This window comes from Schistocerca nitens, chromosome 8, assembly GCF_023898315.1.
Source record: "Schistocerca nitens isolate TAMUIC-IGC-003100 chromosome 8, iqSchNite1.1, whole genome shotgun sequence".
Taxonomy (NCBI): domain Eukaryota; kingdom Metazoa; phylum Arthropoda; class Insecta; order Orthoptera; family Acrididae; genus Schistocerca; species Schistocerca nitens.
In genome coordinates this window covers 303535860-303557972 of record NC_064621.1, presented here as the reverse complement: position 1 = coordinate 303557972, position 22113 = coordinate 303535860, and the positions used below count along the sequence as shown (strand labels likewise).

The following is a 22113-nucleotide window of genomic DNA, read 5'->3' as shown; positions in this document are numbered from 1 at the left end:
CTTAAATAAATTCTTCTGGCGGATGAGGAAAGTGCCTGTGATCTCACTTGGTGGCCATCTTGCTTAGTCTGTGCCACACAATGTTCATCGCACAACCATTGTACTACCAAGTGCTCAGTGAAGGATTCCAAGAGCTTAGCTACAGAGGACACATAGTGTTGATCAGTCCCAGATCAGGGGGCCCAAGTTTGCCAAACCCTACCAAGCCAAAACGAGCTGATTTTCTTGAGGCAGCCTATTCCTCCTGAAGAGCTGAAACCAAAGAAGTTAATGATGTTGGATTCTGGGGCCTGAACTGAAGTCGATTTTCTGACTTATCCCAAAGATGAGTCTACAGATCGGGGCTCTGGGCATGCCACTCCATTTCAGAAATGTTTCTGTCCACAAACCATTGCCTCACAGACACTGCTTTATGACAGAGTGCATTACCATGCTGACATAAACAATCATAGTCTCCGAACTGTCCCTCTATTGCATGCAGTACACAGTGCCAGAAATTATGCCCATATCCACCTGCATTTAGCATTTTCTTAAGCACCATATCCTAAAAATGAAAAACACTCCTATACAATAACACCATATGTCCCATATTTCATTGTTGGCACTATATATGATGGCAGGAAATGTTTTCCAGGCGTTCCCCAATCCCCAACTCTTCCACCAGATTGCCACTAGATATAGCATGATTTGTCACTTCATATCTTCCAATTCCAGTCATCCACTGTCCAGTGGCATCGATCTTTACACCACATCAAGTGTAGTTTAGCATTGGTTGCAAAAATGTTTGACTGATGAGGATCTATTTGACCATTGTGTCCCAACCTTTTTAGCTCCTTATACACAGTCATTGTGTTCGCTGAAGGCAACACTTTGGAACTCACAAGCGATTCCTTCCCCTGATTTCATACAATTTCTTACAATTACCCTTCTCAGGGCTATATGGTCCCAGTCGATCAGTGTGTGATGTCTTCTTGGCCTTAGTTTAGTTGTTGTTGTTGTTCCTTTGTATCTTTGCTTCACAGTCTCATGACCAACAGTCATCTTGGTCATCTTTAGAAGGGTGAAATGTCCCTGATGAATTTGTTACTCAGGTAACATCGAACTACTAGTACACATTCAAAGTCACTGGGGACTCTTTACTGATCTATTCTGCTGTTATTGCTTCTCTACTGTCAACACAATATTCCCGCATTACGTTACTATTGGTTATCCATCACGAGCTTATGCAAGTTACTTACGATGTTACCTTACATATTCTGCTTAATCCTTCCTTGCTAGCAATGGCTGACATTGAAAGACTTTGATTCACATATGCACTTGGCAGTCTTTTCCATTCTACAGTATTTCTTGTGCTGCATTGTTTACACTTCACTTTTGTAAACTGTTTCTCACTCTGAACAGTAACAGTGTTTATTTCTGTTTGTTTGTTTTCATTCACATTGTGATTGTTGCCAACCCCAGTGACGTTACTGTGTGTGTGTGTGTGTGTGTGTGTGTGTGTGTGTGTGTGTGTGTGTGTGTGTGTGTGTGTGTGGTGTGTGTGTAAATTAGTGAAATTATCTTGTAAGTTATGGTATGCTATGTAGGGATGTGGCAGGAGATGACGGGGAGATTTTTTTGTTGTTGTTGGGGGACTGTATGACAGAATCTGGTAGTGGTAAATGGGCCTTATGGCTGTATGTGCATATTTAACGTTCTATTAAGTAATCAGGCAGTTTAAAAAGTGTATGGTTTGCCAGGTTGGTCTGATCAGTTATGAGTTGTTTCTTTTCTTTTCTGATTTTCTGAATGTGGTAGTTTTCTTGTAAGGTGAGGAGATGTTTTTTGTTGTTGTTTATCCTAATGGTTTCCATGTTCATGTCTCATTACCACCAGAGCCATGGACCTAGAAATCGTTAGGACAAACAACAACAAAAAGAACTACCACATTCAACAAACCATAACAGAAAAGAAACAACTCATAAATCATCAGATCAACTTGGCAATCCACAAACTCTTTAAACTGATTGATCACTTAATATATCGGTAACATTAAATATACACATATAACCACAGGCTCCATTTACCACTACCACCATCTCCTTCAAGATTCTGTCCTACAATCACCATCCACCCTCTCTCCAGTAGGTTTAATAATGAATAAAAAAAATAGGAGTGCGGGTTAGCTACTACAAGCAGCATAGTGAACGCATTATTGTGGCCAAGATAGACACAAAGCCCATGCCTACTACAGTAGTACAAGTATATATGTCAACTAGCTCTGCAGATGATGAAGAAATTGATGAAATGTATGACGAGATAAAAGAAATTATTCAGGTAGTGAAGGGAGACGAAAATTTAATAGTCATGGGTGACTGGAATTCTAGTGTAGGAAAAGGGAGAGAAGGAAACGTAGCAGGTGAATATGGATTGTGGCTAAGAAATGAAAGAGGAAGGCGCCTTGTAGAATTTTGCACAGAGCATAACTTAATCATAGCTAACACTTGGTTCAAGAATCATAAAAGAAGGTTGTATACCTGGAAGAATCCTGGAGATACTAAAAGGTATCAGATAGATTATATAATGGCAAGACAGAAATTTAGGAACCAGGTTTTAAATTGTAAGACATTTCCAGGGGCAGATGTGGATCCTGACCACAATCTATTGGTTATGAACTACAGATTGAAACTGAAGAAACTGCAAAAAAGATGGGAATTTAAGGAGATGGGACCTGGATAAACTGAAAGAACCAGAGGTTGTAGAGAGTTTCAGGGAGAACATAAGGGAACAATTGACAGGAATGGGGGAAAGAAATACAGTAGAAGAAGAATGGGTAGCTCTGAGGGATGAAGTAGTGAAGGCAGCAGAGGATCAAGTAGGTAAAAAGACGAGGGCTAATAGAAATCCTTGGGTAACAGAAGAAATATTGAATTTAATTGATGAAAGGAGAAAATGTAAAAATGCAGTAAATGAAGCAGGCAAAAAGGAATACAAACGTCACAAAAATGAGATCGACAGGAAGTGCAAAATGGCTAAGCAGGGATGGCTAGAGGACAATTTAAGGATGTAGAGGCTTGTCTCACTAGATAAGATAGATACTGCCTACAGGAAAATTAAAGAGACCTTTGGAGATAAGAGAACCACTTGTATGAATATCAAGAGCTCAGATGGCAACCCAGTTCTAAGCAAAGAAGGGAAGGCAGAAAGGTGGAAGGAGTATATAGAGGGTTTATACAAGGGTGATGTACTTGAGGACAATATTATGGAAATGGAAGAGGATGTAGATGAAGATGAAATGGGAGATAAGATACTGCATGAAGAGTTTGACAGAGCACTGAAGGACCTGAGTCGAAACAAGGCCCCGGGAGTAGACAACATTCCATTAGAACTACTGATGGCCTTGGGAGAGCCAGTCATGACAAAACTCTACCATCTGGTGAGCAAGATGTATGAGACAGGCGAAATACCCTCAGACTTCAAGAAGAATATAATAATTCCAATCCCAAAGAAAAGCAGGTGTTGACAGATGTGAAAATTACCGAACTATCAGTTTAATAAGTCACAGCTGCAAAATACTAACACGAATTCTTTACAGACGAATGGAAAAACTGGTAGAAGCCGACCTCGGGGAAGATCAGTTTGGATTCCGTAGAAATGTTGGAACACGTGAGGCAATACTAACCTTACGACTTATCTTAGAAGAAAGATTAAGAAAAGGCAAACCTACGTTTCTAGCATTTGTAGACTTAGAGAAAGCTTTTGACAACGTTAACTGGAATACTCTCTTTCAAATTCTGAAGGTGGCAGGGGTAAAATATAGGGAGCGAAAGGCTATTTACAATTTGTACAGAAACCAGATGGCAGTTATAAGAGTCGAGAGGCATGAAAGGGAAGCAGTGGTTGGGAAAGGAGTGAGACAGGGTTGTAGCCTCTCCCCGATGTTATTCAATCTGTATATTGAGCAAGCAGTAAAGGAAAAAAAAGAAAAATTCAGAGTAGGTATTAAAATTCATGGAGAAGAAGTAAAAACTTTGAGGTTCGCTGATGACATTGTAATTCTGTCAGAGACAGCAAAGGACTTGGCAGAGCAGTTGAATGGAATGGACAGTGTCATGAAAGGAGGATATAAGATGAACATCAACAAAAGCAAAACGAGGATAATGGAATGTAGTCAAATTAAATCGGGTGATGCTGAGGGGATTAGATTAGGAAATGAGACACTTTAAGTAGTAAAGGAGTTTTGCTATTTAGGGAGCAAAATAACTGATGATGGTCGAAGTAGAGAGGATATAAAATGTAGACTGGCAATTGCAAGGAAATCGTTTCTGAAGAAGAGAAATTTGTTAACATCAAGTATAGATTTAAGTGTCAGGAAGTCGTTTCTGAAAGTATTTGTATGGAGTGTAGCCATGTATGGAAGTGAAACATGGAAGATAACCAGTTTGGACAAGAAGAGAATAGAAGCTTTCGAAATGTGGTGCTACAGAAGAATGCTGAAGATAAGGTGGGTAGATCACGTAACTAATGAGGAAGTATTGAATAGGATTGGGGAGAAGAGAAGTTTGTGGCACAACTTGACTAGAAGAAGGGATCAGTTGGTAGGACATGTTTTGAGGCATCAAGGGGTCACAAATTTAGCATTGGAGGGCAGCGTGGAGGGTAAAAATCGTAGAGGGAGACCAAGAGATCAATACACTAAGCAGATTCAGAAGGATGTAGGTTGCAGTAGGTACTGGGAGATGAAGAAGCTTGCACAGGATAGAGTAGCATGGAGAGTTGCATCAAACCAGTCTCAGGACTGAAGACCACAACAACAGGCTGTGTGCCAGCAAAATTTTCCACTCTCTCACTTGCATATCTGGTGGCAAAAAACTTCATACCACCACCTCTCCTCCTCTTGCCAACTAAATGTTGGTGATGAAACTTTCTTCCACCATCAGGATTCAAGAAAGATACCTTTTCAGTTGAGCACCACAGCACAAGCATGTGTTAGTGAGCTCAGTTATGGAGGAGACTGCCAGTTTAAAAGTTAATAACTTTTCATCTAAAGCACAAGATTTTTAAAATTCCTCAGTGAAATTCTGTATAAATAATTTAGTTTTGAAATGTATGCACATTAGTCTGAAGATTACATTTAAACTTTCTAACTTAAAAGATGTGACAAATCAAAAATATTCATAGAGCCTTGATGATATTTTTGAATGTCACAGTCATGTATGGCACAGCCTACATGAAAATGTATTGTATTAAATATAAAATACAACTGAAGGTAAACTTAGAAAATTATCAGACAAACAGATGACATGTTACATGTTACATACTAACACATCATTCTGACAAGTAGTATGAGTCACCAAATAAAATTCAGTGAAGGTATTCCTTTTCAATCTGTGCATACATCAATATAGTCTGTGTATCTGCTGCTGATGTACTTAAAACCACAAAAGGAAATTTGTTTTCACTGATAACATTTAATTTGGCATGAAAATGGATGGAGATTGTTCATTGGTTCATAGACAGTACGGTACCATTAAAACAGAAAGTCACTGTTTTAATATGAACAACATTTGTGTAAATAACATATTAAGCTTCACATAGGGAGGAGATAGCATCAGGAACGAAGTTAAACAATAGGAAATTTTAAGAATATACAGAGACTTCAGAGGCTACAGAGGTATCATGCAAGCCAATTTTGTTGCTCAGAAATGCCATTTATTTTAATTTATCACAACCACAGCATCATAACTCTTTTCTATTCTCACACAAGTAAGTTAATCAAAAACTGCATAATCTACCTTTAAATGCATATATAAATGTTACCTAGGAATGGAATTTGTTTACTCTTCGGATATATTAACATATCCACAAAAGTTTACAAATTACTCTAAATTTAAATATTCCTGGTAAAACATTACATTCTATTTCTACCCCAGTGTTAGTGCAGCTACAGACACATATTTTAAGAAATATGTTATAAAATCATTTTGATACCATTATTGTTGTAATGCATTTTATAATACATCCTAATAATTTTCAAGAATGTTGTAAAGCATAAACCTTTGAATAATCTATACACACATTCTGAATTTTTTTAATTTTCTTTTAATAATTTGCATATAAGACAGGATTACTATTGATTTCTTGCTTTCAGATCCCTTACGTTATATTGCATTGTATTGACAGTACCTGCATGGTTCTGGTGTGGTTCATGGTGATCTGAAGCCGGAACATCTACTTTTTGAATCTGAAGATGAAAACTCTTGCCTCAAGATGACTGACCATGGCCTAAACCATCTGCTTCAAAAGAGGCATCCTGGGTTTCCAAGGAGCTATTCTGGTTAGTTCTACTGCAGAATATTGTTTTACACATACTTATTAAACACTTTTATTATATAATGGGGTAGTGCATTCGAAGCCTTAAGTACATAACTTATGTAACATGGAGGCTTTAATATAAAACCTCTTGTTATATATCATATCTAAATGAAAACTTTCTACTTCCAATTACTTCTCTCTCCTTGTCCTGCACTATCATTATGCAGCTTACGAACCACTAAACTCAGTGATGTAGCATCCAGTTTAACATATTTTCTTATTTTTCCCTTCTCTTAAACTGAAAAAAACCTCATTTTTTCATAAAGATTAACTCAACATAAACTGTTGAATTAAAAGGATAAGATATCATTACATTATTCAATACATTTCTAGATAAAAGTTTGTTAATGTCTATGTATGACTTCAACTATAATCTGATAAAAAATTACAGTAATAAGTCAAGTACAAAACCATTAGTCACTGGAGGAATCATATCTATGGAAAACAAAATAAACTAGAAAAAGTAAAGTGCTTGTTATAGTTAAGCACAAAAGAAGTTCCTTTATTATCTAGGATGGTCATAAAAATTTAGAAGTTTACTTGTATTGCAGTATTCAGATAACAAATAACATGGCTATTACTCTTGTTGAGGTCACAGATTATAAACCATGGGAGGGACATCTTTAGAGACAAACTACACTGATCACATAGAAACTTAAATTTTATACTTTCGAATCAAGAACAAATGATCAGAAATGAATATCTAGCATTTTATAAATAAAAACGACTTAAGCCTCTAGTACCTTTTAAGTCTCAATGCACGTATTACAGTAGCACATAAATTTTTTTCTACTCTCTGTCAAAATATCCCTGTTGTTTATCGTATACTGAGAGACAGAGCTAAGACTCGACCAGTCATTTACCTTCAGTTTCTATTTGGGCTTCACATACCACTGACTTTGTTGTAACCCAGTTGAAATAAATCCACAGGAGTGAGATCCATCCATGACATAGCCTCCATTTTCCAACCAGTTATGAGAATGTAATGTAATTGGATTGATAAAAAATCCACTCAACAAGTAGCAGCTGGAGAACTCACATGTAAAGGTATTTAAATTTGCAAGCTTTCAGAGACACTGGCTTCTTCTTCTGGTAGAAGGGCTGAAGGGGAAGGGACCCCTCTACCTTACCTTCAACTCTTCTGCCAGAAGAAGAAGCCACAGGCTCCAAAAACTTAGAAATTTATATCCTTTTAACATGTGTTATGATGCCACTTAGTGAGTGGATTTTTTTTATCTACACAATTACATTTATTCTCAAAAACTAATTACATTTGGTGATGTACTTGAACCAATTATGAAGTTATCTGTCATTTATGATCTCATAGGCGATAATATTGAAATGACATGGTGCAGCTTCAGATCAGCTCTCGTGAAAGTAAGAGGAATAGTCTCAACAGCTGCCACAGAAAATATTGAATGAACACTAGGTACTATTTACTATAACATTAGGGTCACAGCAAATAATGTCCTACTAGATGATCTTATAAAACTACAGCCCATGATTTGATAAAGATTCAGTGCTGACCAACTGAGATGAATATAGGGAACAGATTTTCATTGCTCCAGACATAGCTTTTGTGGTAGTTTAGTTACAGTTGAAAGAAGCCTGTGAAAAATTTGTACTGTTGGAAGTTCACTCCTGGAGTACTGTGGTGGATAATGTATTGACAGAACTAAATTCAGGATTCAAAATCATTTGGCATCATTGCTTGCATACGATGTTCATGATATGGGTGCAATTGCTACTCTACCAGTACTTTGCTTGCTGTTTTCTTTGAAACATAAATTTCAAATGGAACAGCAACAAAGTTCAGGACACTGCAACTGCAGTGGATCTGTGTACCTATTCATAAACACTGAAGAAGTAGAGCTTCATTAGTTTGGTTTTGAGGAGGGGACAGTATACAGTTGCTGTTAATGAAATATTCACGAAGAGAATTGAGAACCAAATCATAAACAAAATATGGGCCAAATAGTCATAAACTTGAGAGTCCAAGAGCAAGTTCATAGTGTAAACAAAGGGGAGGCAAGTCATACACAGTTATTTGAATGTTACTTACCAGGCTCTGCCTGTTACAATCTTTTGGCATGCCACAAGCGAGAACTTCTGAAAGCCACAGAGTTGAGACCAGTAGCATCTCTACTATATCATCCAAGATCATGTCTCAGAAGTAGAGTATTAAAACTGTGTATTGTTTTCTCAAGCTAACACTACCAATTTTGATGTAGCTGGTATATGCTTGTTATGGAATATCTACTTCTAAATCTATACACTGCAAATCACTGTGAAGGCAGAGGGTACAGCCCACTGCACCAGTTACTATGGCTTCCACCAGTTCCACTCACGTATGGAGTGTGGGAATAATGATTGTTTGAATATCCTTGTTCATGCAGTAATTATTCTAATCTTATCCTCGTGATCCTTATGTGAGTGATACACAGGGGATTGTATCACTCACATCTGAAAGCCACAGATTTGAGGGGATTGTAGTATATTCCTAGAATCATCATTTAAAGCCAGTTATTGAAACTTTGCTAACAGACTTTCTTGGTGATAGTTTACATCTATCTTCAAGTGTCTCCCAGTTTGGTTCCTTCAGTTTCTTTGTGACATTCTCCCATGGATCAACAAACCTGTGACCATTCATAATGCCCTTCTCTGTATATGTTCAAGATCCCCTGTTAGTCCTATTTGGTATGGGTCCCATACACTTGCGCAATATTCCAGAACCAGTTGTACCAGTGATTTGTAAGCAATCTCTTTGTAGACTTATTGCAGTTCCCCAGTATTCTACCAATAAACCAAAATTTATTTTACCCATGACTGAGCCTACATGATCATTCCATTTCACATTCCTACATAATATTACACCTAGGTATTTGTATGATTCCAGTTGTGACTCATTGATATTATAGTAGAAGGATACTATGTTTTTTCCATTCTGTGAAGTGCACAGTTTTACATTTCTGGACTTTTAAATCAAATTCCTAATCTTTGCACTACTTTGTAATCTTATCAAGATCTGATTGAATTTTATGCAGCTTCTTTCAGACAGTACTTCAACATAGATAACTGCATCAGCTGCAAAAAAGTCTGAGGCTGCTATTAACATTGTCTGCAAGGTCATTAATATACAGTAACAACAGAAAGAGTCCCTAAATGGTTCCCTGGGGTATACCTGAAGTTACTTCTACATCTGATGATAGCTATTCAAGATAACATGCAGCATCCTCCCTACTAAGAAGCCCTCAGTCCAGTAACAAATTTCACTTGATACGCCCTATGCCCATACATTTTACAATAAACATAGTTTGGTACTGAGTCAAATGATTTTTGGAAATCAAGAGATACTGGATCTACCTGACTGCCTTGATCAAATGCTTTCAGTATATCATGTGAGAAAAGTGCAAGTTGGGCTTCACATGATAGATGTTTTCAGAATCCATGCTGACTGGCAATGAAGAGGTCATTCTGTTCAAGATATCTCATTATGTTTGAGCTCAGAATATGTCCCAAAATTCTACAACAAATTGATGTCAAGGATATTGGACAGTAGTTTTGTGAAACACTTCAATTACCTTTCTTGTAGGTGGAAGTGACCTATGCTTTTTTCCAAGAATTGGGCATGGAGACTTGTTTAAGGGATCTAGACAGATTACAATTAGAAGAGGGGCTAACTCAGTGGCAAATTCAGTATAAATAAAAGGCACTGGAGCTTTGTTCAATTTTAATGATTTCAGCTGTTTCTCAACACAACTGACACTAATACTTATTTCCTTCATCTTTTCAGTGGTATGTGGATTAAATTGGGGCAATTTTCCTGGGTTTTCCTTTGCAAATGAACATTTGAAACTTGAGTTAAGCATTTCAGGTTTTGCTTTGCTACCCTCAGTTTTAGTTCCTGTCTCATTTGCTAGGGACTGGACACTACCTTTGGTGCCACTGACAGCCTTTACATATCACTAGAACTTATTGAGGTTTTGCAAAAGATCATTTGACAATATTATGCTATGGTAGTCCATGAAGGCTTCACACATTGCTCTTTCGAAAGCCAAGTGTGTTCCATTCAGCATCTCTCTATCTGTAGCCCTGTATTTTGTTTTACACCTATTATGCAGTAGTGTCTGCTTCTTTAGAAGTTTCTTTGCAGTAACCATATACCATGGGGTGTATCTCCCATTATGAAATATTCTACTGGGGACATTTCTGTCCAGTGCATGATCTAGTATTGTTTTAAACTTGCCCCATTGTACCTCTACATGCACCTGCCCTTTGATGAAAGTTTTAAGATTCGCATTGAAATACGATGGTACTGATTTTTTAACTATTTAATGAACATTTATGTTTTATGCTTGTTTTAATTGTCCTTTGTATTTTGGTAATCATTGTTGCCACAACTGCATCACGGACACTGATACCAGTTTTGATGTGGACATCCTCAAAAATGTCAGGTCTATTTGTTGCCATTAAGTCCAATATATTTGCATCATGAGTGGAGTTCCGAACTATTTGTCCTAGGTAGTTTTCAGATAAGGCATTCAGTAACATTCCACAGTATGTCTTATCAGGCCAATCACTAAGGAAATTGTAATTTTCCCAGTTAACTGTTGGATGATTAAAATCTCCACTGATGATTGCAGAACTTACGTACAAGTGAACTAAGGTTTTCTCTAAAGTTTTGGTTACATCAGGAGATGAGTTTGGTAGGCAATAAAAGGCTTGAACTATCATTTTATGTCCATGCTTGATATTGAGTCTTCTCCACACATTATCATATGCTACTTCAATTGCTATCTCGGTGGATTTGAGTTTATTGTCTACTGTGATGAATATACCACTTCCATTTCTACCATTTTGATATATACTTAAATTTTCCCCAAAAAACTCACTACTATCAATGTCAGATTTCTACCAGCTTTCTGTACCTAATATTATGTGAGCTTCACTGCTTTTCATGAGCAAATTCTTGCTCTTTGTTGCAAATGCTGTGGGAGTTAAATGTTACGATTTTAATACTCATAACTGTGGGAGGCATTTCTGTCACTCTTCCTCTAGTACTTCTGGGCTCCCTATTCCCATTGTAGTAGCCACCAGAAAGATCGCGGGAGGCGCACATTGGCACGGCGCGTCACGGGCGGTAGTTGCCGCAAGTAGAGTCCCGTCCACCAGAGGGCACGCGAGAATTCAGACGCGACCTCTGCCGGCGTAACAACAAGATCAACAACAACAACTCCAGCAGCACGGGCCGTGCCCGTTCAGTTAACATCGGGCATGCCTAGGACACAGTCCCGGTCTACGCTAAGTGAAGTGCGACGTAAACGTGAACAGTGTTACTACACAATTGGCGACGAGTAGGGTCGCTCTTTCGCGTGTTGCGTCGTTGTTCCGGTTTCGCAGTTTCTCCACGGCATGGAGGATTTGGTGCGAGTTTTGGTTGCGCAGCAGACGGAACTCATGGCCACCATGAAACAATTGCTTCCGGCGTTGCTCTCCACGCCGTCTGCTCCGGCGCAGTTCCCTCCTCCCTTTCCCCCGTATGACGAGACGGCGGAGGATTGGGACGCATATGAACATCGCCTTCGGCAGCATTTCCAGGCGTTTCATGTCGCCGATGCGGAGGTATGTCGTGCTCTCTTCTTGTCTTGGATATCTCCCTCGCTGTATCAAGTTTTGCGGCAGCTAGCGCCGTTGCAGGAACCCTCGTCCTTGACTTTTGACGCATTGTGTTCGTTGCTGTCTTCATATTATCGCCGCCGCACGCATGTTGTGGCGGCTAGGGTCGAGTTCTATCAATGCAAGAAACAGCCCCATCAGTCTTACCGGGCGTGGGCCGCAACCCTGCACGGTCTTAGTCGTAAGTGTCATTTTGTCACGGAGCAGTCGCGAGAGTCGTATGCCCACGTTATGGTACGCGACGCCATTGTTCGTTCGGCCCCTGATAGGGAGGTCCGGCAACGGGCCCTGCAGTTAGAAGACCCTTCCCTCGAGGACGTACTGTCCATCGCTCAATCGTACGAAGTCTCGCACGCGGCAGGTCAACAGCTGGAAGCGTGGTGCGACGTCGCGGAGGTTCAGGGTGGCGCGGCCGCGTCCACTGTGTCCGGGGTGGACGACGTGCGAGCGGTACAATCCGGCCGTTACGGCCGCTCCCGCACGGCGCGTAAACAGAATGCCGGCCGCCGGCCCCTGTTGCCGTCCTGTGCGTCGTGCTATATACATCACGATCGGTCAGAGTGCCCCCAGCGTTGGGCCGTTTGTCGCAAATGTACTAAAAAAGGTCACATTGCTAAAGTTTGCCGCTCAGCCTCCAAAGCATCGAAGGAAGCAAGTACAGCGGACATGGACGTTGACATTCAGGAAGTTTCATCGGGCCAGGCTCCTGACGCATCGGCCCACAAACTCTTTATCGAGGTGTCGGTTCGGTCGCGCCGGTTACAACTGCAAGTAGATACGGGCGCGGCAGTTTCGTTGTTGAATGCCCAAACGTATTCGGACCTTGGATCGCCCCCGTTGGCGCCAGTTTACCGGCGTCTACGCGGTTATGGTAAACATTTCATTCCCCTACTGGGTCAATTCACTACCGACGTGACTTACAAGTCAGTCACTCGGCCTATTAATTTTATTGTTGTCAGTGATGCGAGCTCCGCTAACCTTTTTGGCCTGGATGCCTTTCAGGCTTTCGGTTTTTCTATTGCTGACACCATACAGTTGGTCTCCGAAGATGTTCCCTATCACTCATTGGAATCTTTGATCTCAGACTTTCCAGATATTTTTGAGGAGGGCCTGGGGCGTGTTTCCGATTTTGAAGCTCACTTAACATTGAAGGCGTCGGCTCGCCCGCGTTTTCTACGCGCGAGACAGATCCCCTTGGCTCTCCGCCCTCAGGTGAAGGAAGAGCTAGACCGGCTGACAGCCCTAGGGGTCGTTCTTCCCGTTTCTTCCAGTGAGTGGGCTTCGCCCCTCGTTATTGTCAAGAAGCCCTCGGGAAACTTACGTCTTTGTGGCGATTTCAAGGCCACCCTTAATTCCCAATTGGTGGTGGACACCTATCCTTTGCCTCGTGCTGATGAATTGTTCTCCGCCGTGGCGGGAGGCCAATATTTTTCGAAAATCGATCTGTCGGAGGCTTATCATCAGATACCACTTGATGAGGACTCCAAACGGCTTGCGGTCGTCAACACCCCGTTTGGCCTTTACCAATACCAGCGGTTGGCTTTTGGAATATCCAGTGCCCCGGCGATATTCCAGCGTTATCTTGAGCATGTCACTTCGACAATCCCTCATTGTATTAATTACCTGGATGACATAATTGTCACAGGCCGCAGCACGAAGGAACACGTGCACAACCTTCGCACCCTCTTTCTCAAATTCAGGTCTGTGGGCTTGCGTTGCAACCTGCATAAATCAACCTTCTTCCAACCGTCCATTGAGTATGTGGGCTACACCATATCTCGGCATGGCATCCAGCCACTAGGAAGTTTGGTCCAAGGTATCGTCAACCTTCCTCGGCCCACTTCGCTGAAAGAGTTACAAGCTTTTTTAGGCAAGATAGCCTATTACCACCGGTTCATTCCCAGGGCTTCCACTATAGCCCACCCCCTGTACTGCCTTCTGCACAAGGGTGTTCCTTTTGATTGGTCGCCTGCATGCGAGCGAGCGTTCACCGCGTTGAAGGGCCTCCTCACTTCAGCCCCTTGTTTGGCTACTTTTGATCCCCGTAAGCAGTTGGTCCTGGCTACAGATGCTTCGCAGTATGGGGTGGGGGTGGTCCTGGCCCATCGCAACGCAGACGGTTCCAAGCAACCACTGGCGTTTGCGTCTAAAACGCTTAGTCCCGCGCAGGCCCATTACTCCCAGGTGGGAAAAGAGGCTTTGGCCATTGTCTACGCTGTTACCAAGTTTCACCCTTTCTTGTACGGCACGAAGTTTCAGTTAATCACTGACCATAAGCCGTTAATATCGTTATTTGGCCCCGCCTCTCAGATTCCGGATAGGGCGGCCCACAGACTACAGCGCTGGGCCTTGTTCCTCTCTAAGTACCATTATGACATTCATTTTCGCCCTACAGGACAGCATGCCAACGCCGACGCTCTTTCCTGTCTTCCGGTGGGCCCGGATCCTACGTTCGATCGAGAGGAGATTGTGTGTTTTCATTTGGATGTGGCATCCCGCCAAGCAGTTGATGGCTTTCCGATCACTAGTTCTAGAGTCGCCAGAGAAATGGCGGCTGACCCAGTTCTCCGGCAAGTAGTTCGCCTCATTCAGCAGGGGTGGTCCTCCCGCCCTCCGGGCCGGGCCTCGGACCCTCTTCGTAATTATTTTCTTCTACGAGACCGCCTCTCGGTCTTGGAAGGAGTTCTCCTTCTGGCTACCGATGATACAGCTCCTCGAGTGGTTGTTCCTGCAGGTTTACGAAGGGAGGTCCTCACGTTATTACATGCGGGGCACTGGGGTGTTTCTCGTACTAAAACCTTGGCTCGCAGACATGTGTACTGGCCCGGTATTGACAGAGAAATTGAGCACTTGGTGGCCGCCTGTTCCCAGTGTGCGAGCCAACAAGCATCTCCCAGGGCAGCGTTCTCTTCATGGCCGCCGGCAACCCAAGCATGGGAACGTGTTCACATCGATTTTGCGGGCCCGTTTCTCAATGGCTTTTGGCTCATTGTCATTGATGCTTATTCCCGATTCCCATATGTGGTCCGCTGCTCCTCAACCACTTCAGAAGTTGCAATCCAGGCACTAGCAAAAATCTTTTCTGTGGAAGGTCTGCCAATCACCCTGGTCTCAGACAATGGACCGCAGTTTATTTCGCAGACCTTCCAGGATTTTTGTAGGCGCTTCGGTATTCGGCACGTTTGCTCTCCCCCCTTCCATCCACAATCGAATGGGGAAGCCGAGCGCATGGTGCACACATTTAAGACGCAGATGAAAATGTATGTGCACGAATTTCCTGCAGAGGAAGCCTTGACGTTTTTCTTGACGGCATACCGGACCACACCAATGGGCGACCGCAGCCCCGCAGAGCTCCTCCATGGGCGTCAACCTCAGACTCTGCTGCACCTCCTCCGGCCTAGGCCTCGCCAGTCTTCACAACACGGAGTACCTGGCTTTCCACTGGGTATGTCCGTCTGGGCCCGTGGGTTTGGTCGCAATCCACGTTGGATACCGGCGGTGGTCCTGCGCCGAAATGGCCGCCGGCTCTATACCTTGCAGGCGGGGGATCGGGTGGTACGTCGTCACCAAAATCAGCTATGTCCACGTTCGGGCGCCCACCCTCCTACCTCTTGGACACCGGGTTCCCCATTGCCGGCACCTGTATTGGTTTCGCAGGGGACGTTACCTCCTCTCCCCGCTGTGACTCTGCCGCACGGCGATGGTTCTCAGCCTTGGCAGCCTCCAGTAGCTCCAGCACCGGCATCGCCATCGCCATCATTAGAGATGCCCCAGCGAGAGCCGGCCCCCCTAGCAGGCTCGGTTTCTCCGGGGGCTAGTTCACCTGTGGTCGTCCCTTCCCCTTCGTCCCCGCCGCTGGGTCTTGCCCCTCCTGAGGTGGAACAGGATCCGGAGTTCAACAGCTTGTCACCCGTTCTGTCCCGAGCTCCGGTTGTGGGACGACGGGGGCCTCTTCGTGTGGGTCACTTCCAGCCGTATTCGAAGGTTCCAGCTCGAGGGTTGGCAGATCCCCTCGACTCCGGCCATCCAATGGATGTGGAGGTCATCGCTCCTGCCCGACACTCCACCTTCCGACGCAGTGGATCACAGTGGCTTCACCCCCCGAAGGAGGAGGGGTGTAGTAGCCACCAGAAAGATCGCGGGAGGCGCACATTGGCATGGCGCGTCACGGGCGGTAGTTGCCGCAAGTAGTCCCGTCCACCAGAGGGCACGCAAGAATTCAGACGCGACCTCTGCCGGCGTAACAACAAGATCAACAACAACAACTCCAGCAGCACGGGCCGTGCCCGTTCAGTTAACATCGGGCATGCCTAGGACACAGTCCCGGTCTACGCTAAGTGAAGTGCGACGTAAACGTGAACAGTGTTACTACACTCATTGTTATCTGGATTGGATGGAGTGTCACCTAATCTAAAAAAACTTTATGTGCACCCCTCCTGCAGTCTGCTACTTAAGTAGCAGCCTCTGATGTGTAGTGCACACCTGGCACGTTTAAAGGGATCATACAGAGCTGTACCCTATTGTGCAAGTCCAGCAAGTTGCAGCTTGTCTTATCACAGAATGTCCACAGCCTCGGGTTAAGTCTGTCCACTTCATTCAGAACCAAAGGGCAACAATGAGTTCCCAGGATAATGCTTAAAATTGTGAGCTTCATTGAAACTCCATGCAAAAGCCTGGTCTACATCTGCATAGACAATCTGCAAGACACTGCAAGCCACTGTTTGGTGCAAGGTGGAGGGTACCATGTACCACTACTAGTCTTTTCCATTCCTGTTCCACTCGGAAATAGAGCGAGGGAAAAATGACTATCTATTGCCTCCGTATGAGCTGCAGTTTCTCGTATCTTTTCTTCATGGTCCTTATGTGCAAGCTATGTTGCCAACAGTAGAAGCATTCAGCAGTCAACTGTGAATGCTGGTTCTCTAAATTCACTCAGTAATGTTTCTTGAAAAGAACATCACCTTCTCTCCAGGGATTCCCATTTGAGTTCCAAAAGGTTCTCCATAACACTTATGTGTTATTCAAATGTACTGGTAACAAATCTTTTCAGCCATCTCTGCCAGTTACTGAAATGACTCAAGTATGACTTTGGAGCCTGTATTACAGGTATCATTTGTTCAAACATACACCATAGTCTTCAGTTGGTTGCACCCTGTTCCCTCAATGGCTGCTGGAATAGCCTCTTCAACATGTTGAATGAGGCTCCAGGCATACACACTGAGTGCACCTAGTGTCCTTTCCAGTCCCTTGCTGCCATTTCTCAAAGGGGTACCACCATTTGCCATGTGTTTGAAATGCTGAAGATTAATATACCTCTACCCTTTTGTGTTTGCCTCCTCTTCACACTAGAAAAAAACAGGTTCCCTCAAAACGGGTGAAAGACAGCACCTCAAATTTGTTGGTTAGAAGGACTGATACAAAATTCTGAGTCTTTCATGCTCCCAATCTACCATTGAAATGCCACTCACAGTCAAGTGGATGATTAATTGCAGAGCCTGTACTTTCTGCAGAGGAGACATGATCCGCAGGAGAGGACAGAACTTGGGGTACCTCTGATATCGGTGTCACAGGTATATGACTCTTGAATGCTCTTCCAATGCCTGATTCACAGCAGCTGCCAATTGTCAGGGCGATTTCCAGCTTTTTATGAACATCAAGCAACCCATCCCATGTTCAAGCACAGCAGTCACAGTGGGGCTGCATTTTGGTTGGAGCAATGTATTACAAGGCAGTGAACAAATAACTTTAAATTAAGCCTGTTCATTATCTTTTAAACTGTTGAGCTAAAAGTTGCTAATTCCCTATAAGAAATGGAGCAGTTACGTGAAACAAGATTTCTTCAGTAGCTTATAACCACAAGCTTTGTATATGTTGCTCATTCAGGTCTTAATACTCCCTAGAATATTCACTGTCTTCCATTACTGCTTCATATCGAAATACTAAGCTTAGGATCCTCTACCGTCCATCTCATTTTATGCTAAAACTTTTGGAAATCCTGTATATGTACAAATTATGTGCTGTTATTATGTTAAGAGAGACAGAGTGGCATCAACTAGAATTTTTGGGTGCTAATCCTAATACTATATGTATCTACTTTCATTTACATCATCTCAGAATCATCTTGCTTTCAGACAGAGATCCTTTCAGTGTTTATTTACTATGTTTATCACTATTGTGATTTTAGTCATTTAGTAGACAACAACTCTACATTCATATTACATTTTAGAATGCCTTCAGTTGTAATTCCAGGAATCTTTTCTTTTTCAACACTAAGTGCTTATGAACAATTACAGTTCAGTCACTGTAATAGAAAATCCTGATAATGATACAAGACATGAAAATTACCCATTCACAGGGTAGAGAAAGAAATGAGCAGTGTACAGACTCATGACAAGACCATTAGATCTCAACTTTCAAACTTGCAGTTTTCTGCAGAGCATGGACACACACACACACACACACACACACACACACACACACACACACACTCTGAGAGAGAGAGAGAGAGAGAGAGAGAGAGAGAGAGAGAGAGAGAGAGAGAGAAATGTATGACTAATAGTGCAGTTACTATAGACTTTCACTTAATACTCTAAGACAGTATAATTTTAAGACTGACATTGGGGGTATCTTCAGTGCAGTTTAATGGTTTATATATGTACAGAGTATATATACAAAATAATCAAAATCTTGTATTTTTCAGCTCCAGAAGTGCTGCTGAATAAAGGATTTGGACCACCTTCTGACATCTGGAGCCTTGGTGTGATTATGTACATCATGTAGGTCATTTGCCTTTATATACTTCAAGAACTAATTTGCTGAGTATTTTGCACTTTTATTTGTCAATTCTGTTAGCATCTATGTCTTTTTGGAATATGAATTTAGCTGCACTCTGTATGCTTTGTGTCATTTCCAGATCAACAAAGTCTATAATCAAGGCAAAGTTTCATTGTTCAGCACTTTGCCTTGTAGTTCCCATGGTGAGAATATTCTCCTTTTCATTTGGCAAATAAGGTGCTTGAATATATTTTGATAGTTGTAGGATGTTTAAAGACCAATCCCACAAAATTTTCTGCTTTTTGTTATGGTAGTGTGTTTTGCTTCAGACAGTAAGACATTATTTGTGCCTGCCTCTAGTTGTCAGAAATTTTCCATTCACTGGCTGATTTTAAGTTTTGAAAGCTGACCTACTATATTAATAACGTTTCAGGAGACTCCCTTCAGCTGTCACTTTATGCACAGTCTCTTTCTTTACACCTTCTCCAGTTGCTGTGGGACAGAACTTTAAAAATGAGCTTTAAAACTATTTTGAAGGAGTGTACAAGGCAAAAGTCCTAAAGAAAGATCTTGAGGTATATGAGGGAAACAGATTCCCAAATACACTGCATGAGCTGTACAATACTAGTCACATTGAAATCAATGAATGGATGGATAGAACACTCCGGGATGGGCTCATGCTCAACCATATCTGCCTCACTAGTGTGAAGAGTAGATCATGATGATGATGATGATGATGATGATGATTATTTGTTCCTTCTATATCTATTCCTGTACCTTACAAACAACTGTGAAGTTCATGGCAAAGGGTGCTTCCCATTAGACCATTTATTAAAGCTTTTTTTCCATTTCATTCAATTACAGAGCACAGGAAGAACAACTGCTTAAAAGCATCTGTGTGCACTTTAATTAGTGTAATCTTGTGTTTATGATCCCTACAGGACTGATACATAGGAGTCTGGTCCTGAAAGTTATCAAAGTGTTGCCTTAACTAACTGTGTAGAAAAGATCCTGTAGCACATGGTAAGCTGCACCTTGTTTATGCCCTTGAGACCAAGGAACTTTTTTGGCATTCTCAGTTTAATGACAGGAGGTATTGATCCATTGTTGACAAATTGACATTGCTGCAGATGGCTATATCAGTCTTTCCTGTGGAGGCAACACCTAGTCGGCATATTTTTTGATATAGACAAGTTTTACGAACTACTTGGATGTACAAATATTCTCACACAGCTCCATCAATGGGGCTTCTTTGCAAGATTGCCTGCACTCATACAGTGTTTCCTATCACAGTGGTTTTTTAGATGCCAAATTGTTGAAGCTCTGTCTGACAGATTTTATCAGCAGAATAGTGTCCCTCAAGACAGTAGTTTAAGTGCACTTCTGTTCTCAGTTACTATTAATGGTATAACCTATATGGTATGGAACTCAGTGGAGTGTTCATTTGTGGATGACTTTGTATTCTTTCTTTCCTCTATCAACCCAGTAACAGCAACTTACCAATTGCAACTTGCAGGTTGTAAGAATAGATGACTTGGCTCATACTGACTTCATATTTTCTACAGTTAAGTGTGTTTGTGTGGATTTTAACCATTCTTGTTGTCATTTCAATGTATCAGGCCTGCAAATGAAGGACACTAATTTAAATTTTAAAAAAAAATCTGAGATTTCTGGGCCTCATATTTCATTCAAAATTGTCGTCCTTAGTCACAGGTCCTGGGGAGTAAACATGGCACATCTGCTCCAGTTTGTAAAGGTTTTGTATGGCCCTGGATGCACTTATGGAGGCATCCTTTATGGATCAGCAAGACCTAGTTACCTCAAGATTGTTGATGCTATCCTCCATGAGAATATTAGTCTGGCCACAGGTGCTTATAAGACCAGCCCTATATGCAGCCTCCATGATGAGGCTGAGGAGTTACCACTTGCCATCCAGTGACAGCTCCTTATGGTGAATCAGTCTTACAATTTCTCTGCTGTTCCAGATTCCCCAGCTCATCAAACTGTTTCTCAGCATTCCATGAAAGCAGGTTTCACAACTACTTCAAGAACAACATAGCCTTTTTGAATCTGTACAATGCATAGCATTGCAACACTTAATGTGGGTCAAATAAGAACCCTGACCCAGGAATTGAGCCGATTGTCACCTTGGTTACTAAAGAAGCCAGAATAGTTTTAAACTTAGTAAGATACAGGACAGTTGGTACTCTTGCATATGTTATTAATTCAAAGCTTAATAAAAGTTTATGTAAACACAACTATGTAGCTGTATTGACAAATTGGTCAGTAGGGGAGACTCATGTGGCTATTTAGTGGTTTTCCTTGAATACATCATAAAGATTCATTTTCCAAATGAATTTACTATATACAAAGGGTATTCAGTAAGTAATGCACCACTTTTTTCTGAGAGCAGGTTGGTTTATTCAGGGTTCCAATACACAATATTATTTCCCATTCTTTTGGCTACAAAGCCCTATTTTTCTACATAATTTCTGTTCAGTGCACTGGCCTTTGCCACCTGACTGGGATAGCCTGTGGTGCATGGTATCACTACATTGGGCAGGGTTTGAGCCAATGTCTTGCTGCATCAATAAACTCCTCATCGTCCACAAACTGCTTCACATGGAGGGCATCCTTCACTGGGCCAAACAGATGGAAGTCAGAAGGTGCAAGATCTGGGCTGTAGGGTGGATGAGGAAAAACAGGCTAATGAAGTTTTGTGAGCTACTCATGGGTCTTGTTTCAGGCCTTGTACTGTCACAGAGATGGAGAAGTTCATTTGCCTTTTTTGCATACGACATGAACGTATCCTCATGTTCCAAAATGCAGGAGTCACCACTGTTTGCAGCTGGCAGGCACATGGGAGATCAGACAGGTTTGTGTGAACTTGTTGCTGTGATGACAGATGCCTTGGCCAATGACTCACCATGCTTTTTTTCACGGCAAGGTCTCTTAGAGATTCTGCAAGTGTCTACAAATATCTGTGATCCTCTAATTTTCTGCCAAAAGAAACTCAATGACAGCTCTTTGCTTGGAATGCACCTCTACCAGAGATGCCATTTTGAAGGCTGGGAATAGTGCTCCCACCTATCACAACTTCATGAAACTATAGAGGCTGAAGTAGGAAAACTCCACAAAGTCACACATCAAATTATATATATTTTCAACTGAAATTAGCTGAGAAAAAATGTGCTGCATTACTTATTGAATACATCTCACATCTTGCAGAGTTTTATGTGATCTTGCGGACACTGAAGCAGGTGAGACTGTAGCTAAATACTGATTCTGATCATATCTAGCAGGCAGTGT

At 42.0% G+C, this 22113-nt stretch overlaps 1 protein-coding gene across 1 annotated transcript in view; it reads left to right on the top strand.

The window, feature by feature from the left end:
- The window catches only part of LOC126198736 (calcium/calmodulin-dependent protein kinase type IV-like), a 610244-nt gene that overhangs the window by 543889 nt on the left and 44242 nt on the right, over positions 1–22113 (top strand). Inside the window, exons 6-7 of the mRNA XM_049935272.1 lie at positions 6163–6316; positions 18731–18806. Coding sequence (XP_049791229.1) covers positions 6163–6316; positions 18731–18806 — 230 coding nt within the window. The remainder of the gene's footprint in view (positions 1–6162; positions 6317–18730; positions 18807–22113) is intronic.